Genomic DNA, 11,652 nt, shown 5'->3' on the forward strand with positions numbered 1-11,652 from the left:
AAACNCTTATATTCGTTATCTCCACTTCCTTATCATCCTCTTCTTCTTCCTTATCAATTTGTGTAAAATGTCATGGGAGTTGCTTGAAGCCAAAATTGCAACGTGGAATCAAGTTGTTTGACACTGTACCATCATGTTTTTCAAGTCTAAATGAAAGATTTATGAATCTATCTTCCTCAATCGCAAACCACAAATCCAAAATCACTCACAAGATTAGGGTTTTTGTGATGGTGGTGTTGTAGTTTGTGCTTGCGATTTCAATCCTTTGTTTCAATTTAAGTGATGTGACTTAGGGTTTTGATAGTGCAATATTGCTATTAGGATTTGTTGGTTTGTTCCTCTTTCTCACAGTGGTTGATCTTCGTTGTTCGCGGTGGACTTACAAGTTCAGGGTCTCATTACATATATGTGGTGTGCATTGTGCATTGGATTTGCATTTCGATTTAGATGCTTACAATTTCAAAAAATAGTGATGTGGTTGTTGTCGTGAAGGGAATGCTGTAACACGAATCTACATTTGTGGTTGATGGTTGTTGAGGTTTGTGGTGGCTCGTGATTTAGGGCTTTCGTGGAGGAATGATAGTTCAATGGATTCAGCTGGTGCTGTGAACGGATATGGTAGTTGAAAGCATGAAAAAGATGGATACACGTGGTGGTTGCTGTCGTGAATGGGTGATTGTTAGCGTCAACGCATGATGGTGGTGACACGACTAATAATGGTGTCATAGTGGCTGACGACATTGAGGAGGTCATGGTGGTTGCCTAGGGTCTCTAGGTGTGTTGAGAAAAACTGAGATGATGTGACAATCACGTCAAAAAATGAAACAGATCATTAATGATTTAAACGATGTATGAAAAATGACTAAATTGAACATAAATTACTAAAGTTGATATCATATTGAACAAAAATAAAAACTAAAAGTGGTATTAAGCCTATTTATTATTAACAATTTGAATGTTTTATATGAAATATTAAAAGAGTAAATTTGTAATTATCATTATAAAAAAATGTGATAATGTATTGGTACTAATAAATTAAAATTTTGGTGAAGCTTGTAAAGATGAGAAGTTTTTTTTATGTATAAGTTAATAACCTTAATTATTTTTTTATGTAGTATTAATCTCATTTACTTTAATATTGTCATCTAGAGATGCATATTCTTTCTTGTAACTTTTTATTGCATTATTTTATTTTAGTATGGAGTTTTGTAGTTTTTGTAATATGAATAATTTCTTAATGGTGAGTAGCTGTGATGATCGACATTTGAAAATTACACCTTCATTAGGAGATTTGGTTAACTCGCCATCATAGTTAACAATGAGATGAAAGTATATACCCATAATTTGGACGAATGAATTTTAGAGGAGATTTGAGTGCTTGTTACAATTATGGCTATGACATCGTGTCATACATTATATAACAAGACACATGTATTAAAATTCTTTTCAATATATTTTAAAACATCAAAGTTAATATTCATAAGTATATTTTAAAGAGAGTAGAGAAACAATACATAAAAATCTAGCATAGACTTACAAAACTCTTATTATTTCATGTGTAAATCCCATATTATTTCATAGTTATGTATTTGATCTCATTTATGTTTTTCTTAATCTAATTTCCATTATTAATAATAATCACTTCATTCTTATTAAAAATAACATATATTTTTTTTAATTTATATATGATTTTTAGAGTGCAAAAAATACAATAAATAAAATATTTATAGTATTAAAATTGTTATTACATTCCAAATTTATTAAATATAAAAAAAAAAAACTGGTCAGAATTGGTCTTAGAGGAGGCCATTTCTAGGAGAGAAGGAAAAGAATTCATCCAGTTTAAATAAAGTTGGGGTCTACTTGAACTTTTTTATCATTTGATTAAAGAAAAAAAATCCATTTTTTTAGCCACCATTTAAGTATTATAAAAACTGAACTATTTTAAATCATTTTTTTAAAATTTAAAGAACTGAATTATTGTTCAAAATATTAAATGAACATAAAAAATAAAATATTGAAAGTATAGGATTTCATCTAAAAATTGAGTATATTAGATAAAAGTATTATTAGATATTTAAACTTAACTTTCAAATGTATTAATATTAATATATTATAATATCCCTCTAATTAAGAAAGAGTTGGAAGAATTTATGTCTTGAAATTTATTATAAAAGATAACCTGAATTTGTAACAAGAATCGGGTCAAGTAGAACCCGGTTTGAATCAGCAGTGTGTGAGTGAGTGACAAATTGAGTTTGTTTATTACAACTAGTTTATCACCACCACTACTAATAGGATCGATAGCACATGTCTTTTTCTATATCTGAAGCATCTTAAAGCTCTGAATCTTCAATGGCTTCTCTACTCAACATGGTTTCAGTTCCACTAAGAATATCGCGACCCTCATTCTCCCGAACTCCTCCACTTCAAGCTCGACCCATTTTGCCACCTTTTTCTCTTTCATTTTCCAGTGGGTGACTCATAATACCTCTTTTTTCGTTGTTCTTTCAGTCAGCGCTTGTGTATTCTGTATACCCTTTTGGGCCTTCTTTTGTTTCCCCACCTCCAATGTGCTAACCAATCATGCTCCCAATAGTTTCTCATCAGCCAACATGGCAAAAGTTGCATTTTTTATGTTATTTCACTGTGGCTTGTTTCAATGGATTTGAAAATTTTGGTGTTTTTGTGGACATTTCAGGGAGGAGATTATCTATTAGGGCAACAGAAACCGATACTAATGAAGGTGTTTCTGGGTTTTATAGTTTCATGGTGCTGTTCAGTTTATTTCCCATTAATCTTGTTTTCCTCACAGAAAGTTTTGTTTTCTTTTTTTTTTTTATCCCAATTTGTGGGGTTTTTTATTTGACCAGTTGAATCTCAGGCGCCCAATACAGCACCATCTAAAGATGGTTCAAGCCTCAATCAGCTTCTTGGTATTAAAGGAGCTGCCCAAGAAACAGTGAGTCTACCGAAACAGTTTTTGCAATTGCTATTCACTTTTCACTATCTGATGTAGATCTCTTAATTGAGTAACTGCTCTTATTGAATCAATATATCTTAATAGAATTCCAACCACTTGATTCCTTGAGCAGGAATTTCGCTTGTGTGTGTTTATGGCTGTTCATGGCAGCTCAAAAGCCTTATATATATATATACACCCAAATAAGTGATTGGTTGATTGCAATTATAGAATCAATCTGTATAAGGAAAATTGCAACAACTTTATTATCACTTGATAGCTTGCAGTTGAAGTTATGATTATATTGCTATATTTGATACTCACGAAAGTTACAAACAAATGTGGATAATGCAGCTGCAATTTCAGTCGTAGAGACCCCAAAACCCTATTGCCTAAAACCTTTCCACTTTGAGCTGGAATTTTTCTTCACAAGCAAACTAAACCACTGGATTTCTAGTTGGTTTGAATCCTTTGATGGAAGTATTATATATCTGTCTGAATCTGTCAAAACCTAATTAAGTTTGCACTCACTACATACTGTACTGATCAACTAACCTATTTTTCTTAGTTGAAATTTGATACTCTGTTGGGTTTTCTTATCAGCTTACCTTGGAATAGAATTTGCTTGGGTAAGTTAATAGATTTTGATAATGGCATATTTAACAATAATTAAATACTTAATACTCTCTCCTGTCTTTTATAAATGAATCGCACAGTGAATCAGTGGAGAACAATTAAAGTAGATAAGTTAATTAATTTTAATTCATATTATCAGAAACTTAAATTTTAATTTCAAAAATACACAAAGAATTAAATTATTAAATTATTGATAATCTTTAGTTACATTACAAAAAAAACTCAAGTGTAGTTTTCTTTCTACAAATGATTGTACTTAAAATATATAAGATTGAACCTACTCAAGGACTTATAAAAAAGGTGTCATCTTGTGCAACTAAAATGGAAAACAAAGCATCCTTGGTAAAATTAAACTGATATTAATCGGAACTAAATTTCTGATTGAACCATCATATAGTAAATTGTCTTTATATTTTAATTTTTTAAAGTCCTCCAAATCTGCATATTGGACTGGTGCTCTGTGCATTACTCTGAATGCTTTTAGAATCCACCAATTACTCTATTTTTGTTTTTACACACATTATTGAAATATTATTTTAATATTTAATATCTTGGCACATGATTTGATTCTGAATTACTAGCAATTGCTTCTTCAAGTTAATTGCATAGCAAAATAATTTTCTAATAACCTTTTTTTGAAAAATATTAACCTTTTGTAATTGGGTTGTGTATTATATTGTGCAGAATAAATGGAAGATCCGTCTTCAACTTACAAAGCCTGTCACATGGCCCCCATTAGTTTGGGGTGTAGTTTGTGGTGCTGCTGCCTCTGGTATTAAATGCTAGTAATTGGCGTAATATTAAAAGTTACATGCATGATCACCAAAGAGTTTGGTCCTGCGTATTAGTCTGATAATTCTTCGCCCATGTTCAAAGTTCTATAGTTAATGCTCTTCTTTCATGGTATAGATTTGCATATTTGATTTGAAACAACTTGTTGAAGTTCTCAGTCTACTGTGATCTCTGGCAGGAAACTTCCATTGGAATTTTGAGGATGTCGCTAAATCAATTGTGTGCATGATGATGTCTGGCCCATTCTTGACAGGATATACACAGGTAATGTATTTTTATTAATGTAAAGTTTTTCCAGCTGCTATTGGATAGAAATATCACTATCAAACTGACAACTGAATCTGAATTGTTGGGCTGTTAATTTTTAGACTCTGAATGATTGGTACGACCGAGAAATTGATGCAATAAACGAACCTTACAGACCAATTCCTTCTGGGGCGATATCTGAGAATGAGGTATTTGTGAATCTGAGACTGAGATGTCTTTTCCAGTTCCCATGTATTCACCTTTTGCTCAAAATCCTGCAGGTAATCACTCAAATATGGGTGTTGCTGCTTGGAGGTATTTCTCTGGCTGGTATATTGGACATATGGGTGGGTACAATACGCCATGATCTCATTATCCATCACTTCTGACTTTTTTCTGTAATTATCAGAAGCTTGATTGATGAAACTATTCTCCTTTACAGGCAGGGCATGATTTCCCAATAGTATTTTACCTTGCAGTGGGTGGAGCCTTACTGTCTTATATATATTCTGCCCCTCCTTTAAAGGTATGTTTCAAAGAATCTCCTGATTTTGTCTTCCCATTTTCTATTCCTTTTGCCGATGATGATATTTGACCAAGTTCTACATTTGTTGACAGTTAAAACAAAATGGATGGATTGGAAACTTTGCTCTTGGAGCAAGTTATATTAGCTTGCCGTGGTGGGTACCTTCTACTTTGATAAACTCTGATTCATTGTTGTAGATTTAAACTCTTACCCTGGTTGTGCATATGTCGGTTTTGTTTTTTTTTTTTTTTTTTTTTATTTATCTACCTAGAGATAAATGAATTACTGAACAAGAATGGTGCTTAGCTTTTTATATGTGAGAGGCATGTGAGAGACCAATGAATTTTTACATAATGTTTTATATAATATAATAAAATTCAAGTTTTGATATATTCTTGGTCCTTGTAATTTTTTATTTTATTTTGTCTTTGTTATTTTATTATAATCCCTATAAAGTATTCATGTTTGTCTTTGTCCTCATCTTATCTAATTTAAAAGAAAAAAAAAATATCATAAGAATTCAAAAAATGAAATAAATATTTTACAGAGATTAAAATAAAATAGCAAAGGCTGAAATATAAACAGAAATTTTACAGAGATCAAATGTAAAATAATCTATTATGAGGCATAATGCCCACATTTCATCAACATATAATTATGATTTGGTGGATCTTGTGAGGAAAAGACAGGAAGATCTACCATCAATGAATAGTAAGTAAACTATATAAAAGATTAAGTTCAACCCAATAAATTTTTGGGTTTTTCTTATATTGTTTATCTTGGTCATTCCTACAACTCAAACTCGTTTGGAATCCTCTTTTTATCAGTTGTGAAATCCTCTTATCATGACTAATTGACCTTGTTTGGTTGTCTGATTTACTATTAAAAGTTCCATTTTCTGGACTTGCAATGGTATCTCAAAATCTAAATCGATTTCTTACTGACAGGTGGGCTGGTCAGGCTTTGTTTGGGACTCTTACACCAGATATAATTGTTCTCACACTCCTTTACAGCATAGCAGGAGTAAGTAGAATATGCTACATGGCATTTTGTTGGATATGATAATCTGTGAAATGATAGCGTAGACTGTTCATTAACACTGCATCACATTGCAGCTGGGAATTGCTATTGTTAATGACTTCAAAAGTATTGAAGGGGATAGAGCTCTAGGGCTTCAGGTCTACTCTATTATCCTCTGCCATTCAATAACAGTATTCTGAACTTCTTCATGTTTAAGAAATTCTATTCATGCACCGTCATTGAGTAGCTTCATCTGACTTTTCTATTGGCTACCTTGTTTGAGTAGTCTCTTCCAGTTGCTTTTGGTGCTGAAACTGCAAAATGGATATGCGTTGGCGCTATTGACATTACACAATTATCCGTAGCTGGTAAATTTTGATCCCTTTAATATAGACAAACTCTAGATTTTATAATGTATTTTTATTGTGTTGCAAGGCCCATAGTTGGCTATTTCCTTATCAATGATTGTTGTTTGACAATAGCTTTATTCTTTTTGTCTAAACCAGAGTTGTACTTGGCTATATGTATAACCACATTTTTGTGTTGTCATAGTCACAGTTTTTTTTGGTGAATTTCTTTCCAAACCAAGTCTTAAAAAACACTAGTATGGAAATAAAAAATGGCTTCTGGTGTATTGAAGTTGCATTGTTTGATATGCAGACCAGCTTTTTAGGAGGGTTGAGAATTTTGGTTTTTCTTTTCTTTTATGTATTTTATGAAGAAAAGGCTGGGGAAAGCCGAGGTACTTATTGAGTAAAATGCTTTCAAAANATAATGTTGTTATTCAACAAGTGAAATATTCTTCATATCGTTGTAAAAGAAAAACAGATGGTTCTTTAATATCATGCACTTTTTTATCATCCCTATAGACAATGCATTTACTCTTTTCGGTGCTAATAATATGTAAGTTGAAGTATAATGTTTCAGATGATTCTTGGATTCTGGTAAAGCAGTATTTTTCATTAGNAATTAGTTTTGTAACATGCAAAAAGGATTACATTATAATGCAAAGGATTTTATTTACATTTACGGTTGCAGGATATTTACTTGGGGCTGATAAACCGCTTTATGCGTTGGCTTTGCTTGGTTTAATTATTCCACAAGTCATATTTCAAGTAAAGCACGCGATTACAAGTTCAAATATTAATAACAATAATGTGACTGCTACATAAAACTGTTCTTATCATCTTGTGCCTTGCAGTTCAAGTACTTCCTCAAGGACCCTGTGAAATATGATGTTAAATATCAGGTACATAATGAATGCTTAACTATAGTTTACAAGCATTACAAAATGGAGGACATTCATAGTTATTGGAAATGATATATCAGGAATTATTTCAACTTTATCTAACATTCTTTTTNTTTTATTTTCAGGCTAGTGCACANCCATTTTTGGTGCTTGGTCTGTTGGTTACTGCTCTAGCAACTAGCCACTGATCTTCATGCGCAAAAAAAGCTACCAAAGGGGCATTAATTCACATATAATAAAGAAGGGACTCACCGATCAGAAGGATACAAGAGTGGGATACCTGCATTCAAGATATGTGCCATAGCTTTTGCTTTCCTCTCATCCCTCTTGCTCTCTCTTCTTATCCCCTTGTTCAATTTTTGATTATTTTCTCTTTAGGAAGCTTAAAAGGACTATGAATTGTACAAAGTGTAGACACATTCCCTTGAACCACGGACCCTTTCTACCTATCTTTGATTTGAGATAAAATTTAAAGCTATTTTCGTTATTCTCTCCTTGTTCATCCATTTCACCNTGGACAATCCTTTTATTGTATACTTATTCATACAATTATAGACACCACAAAACAAGGATAAACTTTCATAAGGCCACTCTGAAAACTGATGAAAGTAGACAACACAANANCATTCAACATTAAGTAAAAAGAGACTCAACTGAGAGTTTAACACTTCCTTCAACATCACTNCAATAAACATACCNCATTTTTTATTAAGACTGCCTAAGCTTTCGTAAAGCTGGCTGAAAGCATTGCTTCCAAACTGAAGCATCAAAACATATTCTTTTTAGTACTAGTCTGTAGTGTCCTACAGATATTCACTGCTACATCATAACCCATATACTAAACAANTAGATCAAAACACTACTTTNTCACACATTNTTAGTTTTTNTTAAACTTGGACTCATCGATTTCTATGCCTTTCTCTTCAGCACGTTNTGCACCAGACTTGTCCATGGTGCTGAGCCCTCCTTTGCGTCCCATTTCTTTGTACCCTTCNGTCCCCATCTGCTCCTTTCTTGTCTGCCCTCCTTTGGTTCCCATCTCATGATACCCCTCTGACCCCAGNTGTTGCTTCCTCGTCTGCCCTCCACGGCTCCTTCCTGCACACACATTCACATCATACAAAATCATCTTAAAAGTAAAATTTAAGATATATGTCTTTGCTTCAATGAAAAATATTGACATTAACATTTGTTCTCTCTCTCTCTCTATATATATATATATATAGAGAGAGAGAGAGAGAGAGAAAGAGAGAAAGAGAGAGAGTGCATGCATGCCTGCCTTCAGCAAGATGTTCTTGAGCCTCAAGACTCTTCCCTCCAGTTCCACCAGGAACCACAGTTTCGCCTTGCTTTGCCCTCTCATCAAGTTCTTCACGGTTTGCTTGTTTTGATGCCATGTTGATTGCTTCAACTTAGATTTTTCACACCACAGANAAAGACTTCAAGATTGTTCAGATACCTGAGGTAGAAAGGTTCATCTTTTTATAGTGTGTAAAAGTAGTATGCATGCAAAGGAGTAAACTAATGCAGAGTGATCAATATAGCAGTGAAAGATAAGCCTAGATTCTTGTTACCACTGTTATGGAAATGTAGGTGTTGGCATGCATGCACACGTGGCTTTATTTGAAAGATGGCACGTACTTATAAGGTGACACGTAAAAATGGCATATCATGACACATACCATTCTTTGCCTTTACACTAAATTGAGAAATAATTTGTTATATAGATATAGTTTGTAAAACAGATAGATTTGTTATGTGAATTAGGACAAAGCAAAAAGTGTACTTGTACTTTTAATAATAATAATTATTATTGAAATTTATGGATAAAAAAGATAGATTAAATAGTTGGATTGAAATGGAAACAAATCCACCAATTCTTTCAATTATGCTCATTCGGTGGGCATAAATTGAGTTTTAAGAAGCTATGAAATCCATTGTCAAGGAAAAGATATTCAACAACATTTAGTTTTAACAAAATTAGATTAAAAAAAATAATGATATACGGAGTTATATAGTGANAATATTAGTCTTATTGAAAGATATACATCAACAATGTGAAGAATACATCTTCATAATACCATTTGACAATGTGACAGAAATTTTGAAAACTATTTTATCTCATGATCATTGAACTTGAATGTTCTTCTATAATGAAAAAAATACAGAGCATCAAAGTCAAATTACACAACAATTGCTGATATTACTTAAAAGGGTTCTTCGTAAGTTTTTAGGGTTGAATTTTGTGTTGAGGTATAGCCAATAAAGGGTTTGCATATATCAAACATCAAAGGGTGGTGTTACTTCCTGCACCCTATCCATTTACTTCCTGCACCCATCAAAACTTTCGGAAAAAATATTCCGAAGGTGAGTGTCTGGAAAAGTGAGTGTCTTCTCGAAAAATCTTTCAAAAAGTGATTTAATGCATTTTGAAAAATAAAATCCGGAATGATGATGAGATAAAAAAAATTCAACATAAATTTGATAGGGGTGTAGGAAGTAATAGCAAGATGAAAACCTTCAACATAAATTTGATGGGGTGTAGGAAGTAATAGAAAAAAATTGAAATTGCTTCAATGGACTTGAAAAAAATATCAAATCGAAATTAAAATGACTGTAACATGTATATCAAAATATAATTTTTAGGGACCTTCTCACCAATTTTTTTCTTTCAAAATCCTATTTGTCTTCCTTTATTTGTTTCAAATATTAAAATGAATGTATTTACTCTATCCCACTACCAAATCATTTGATATTTCTTTATTACGTGGCTTTTTATGCTTAAAATTTACTTGCATTTGAAAAAAAAAAAGTATGGTATACACTGAAATGAAATTAATTGAGAAATAATTAAATAGTTTTTAAATCATATCAAAGTTTATTGATATGATGTATTTGACAAAGAAAAATGATTCATTAATGAAATTAAATTAATAGTTTGAGTATGAGTTGGAAGTTTCAAATTGAATAAAAGTAAGAAAATTAGGTGGTATATAAAAAAACAATACCTACAAACATAATGTTTTAAGGTTTTATATTGGAAGTTACATGCTGATACTTCAAAAGTTGTCGATCTCTCCAGTCTACTCTAGTAAAAAAAATTAAAAGTTATATCAAAGTCAATGGTTTATTTTGGTGTGTGTCCAACATTTTACAAATTGTTTTTCAAATCATGAACATATAGCACATTAGAAATTATTTTTAACAAAATCATTTTTTGTTTTTATTTTAATATCACATTTTCTCATTGAAATTTTATTTTCACTTGTATGATTACTATAGTTTGTGTCCACATACCACAATGTTGATTCAACATTCTTTATGTTTTGAATAATCATTAGGTCTTGTTCATTTGAGTGGATTTGGAGAGAGTGATTGACAAGATTTGAAGGTAATTTTTTTGTTGTTTATTTGAATATATTTGAAGGTAAGTAAGAGTAGATTTGGAAGTAAAATTTGTGAGAATTAGTGTAGGATTTTATTTATGTGACAAATTAAAAAAAATTACTTCCAAATTCACTCTCACTTACCTCCAAATCTATTCAAATAAACAAAAAAACAATTATCATCAAATCCTCTCAAATTCTGTGAATTACTCTCCCCCAAATCCACTCAAGTGAACAAGGCATTAGGCAACCTAATATAACATTTTGAAGCATAATACCAAATTTATGACATTTAAAATCCTGATATTTTGACCACTTTTTTTAACAACTTTTTGACAACAGGACATTTATCATCACTTTATTGGTCTGTTTGAATTTATGTTTAAAAAAATATTTGAAAAGGACCAATCACAAATCGTCACGTATGCATTGTCAAAAAGTTATTAAAAAAATATTGTTAAAATAACTTTTTTTCTATAAAACATAAAACATTCTACTTAGATTTGTTATGCTATTTCATTTTCCTTTGTCTTCAGATTCATCATTATGATTTTTGAAATTGTTAAAATCTTTAACACTTTTTCTTCCTTCTCCTCTATCTTTACCTTCATTATCTTCTAAAATTGTTGGAATGAGTATTGAGAGAAGCCTTCAACACTTGCTCCTCAACTTTTCGCAGCTTAATTTTTTTTATTCATGTACCAATAATGAACTTTGCAGTTTATCAAGTGAAATAACATCAATGTCTTTCAATTATTTTGTAACACATACAACAAAATTAAATTTTAGTGCTAAATATCATAGTATCTTTTCAATAACATTTGTTTCTTCAGTT

General features: G+C 31.5%; 2 protein-coding genes across 2 annotated transcripts; one reads left to right on the top strand and one right to left on the bottom strand.

Moving 5' to 3' along the window:
* Positions 1–2,274: 2,274 nt before the first annotated feature.
* On the top strand, positions 2,275–7,918 carry LOC106758601 (chlorophyll synthase, chloroplastic). Its single transcript, XM_014641529.2, has 15 exons — positions 2,275–2,473; positions 2,702–2,746; positions 2,874–2,962; positions 4,283–4,370; positions 4,569–4,654; positions 4,759–4,845; positions 4,918–4,983; positions 5,079–5,162; positions 5,255–5,316; positions 6,110–6,185; positions 6,278–6,340; positions 6,469–6,550; positions 7,221–7,297; positions 7,384–7,431; positions 7,557–7,918. The coding sequence occupies exons 1-15, from the start codon at positions 2,356–2,358 to the stop codon at positions 7,617–7,619; spliced, it is 1,134 nt and encodes a 377-aa protein (XP_014497015.1). The 5' UTR covers positions 2,275–2,355; the 3' UTR covers positions 7,620–7,918.
* A 118-nt stretch (positions 7,919–8,036) lies between these two features.
* On the bottom strand, positions 8,037–8,924 carry LOC106759050 (protein SLE1). Its single transcript, XM_014642062.2, has 2 exons — positions 8,711–8,924; positions 8,037–8,529 (listed from the first exon to the last, which is right to left on the bottom strand). The coding sequence occupies exons 1-2, from the start codon at positions 8,826–8,828 to the stop codon at positions 8,309–8,311; spliced, it is 339 nt and encodes a 112-aa protein (XP_014497548.1). The 5' UTR covers positions 8,829–8,924; the 3' UTR covers positions 8,037–8,308.
* Between the last annotated feature and the right edge of the window lie 2,728 nt (positions 8,925–11,652).

The sequence above is a fragment of the Vigna radiata genome, chromosome 4 (assembly GCF_000741045.1).
Source record: "Vigna radiata var. radiata cultivar VC1973A chromosome 4, Vradiata_ver6, whole genome shotgun sequence".
Taxonomy (NCBI): Eukaryota; Viridiplantae; Streptophyta; class Magnoliopsida; order Fabales; family Fabaceae; genus Vigna; species Vigna radiata.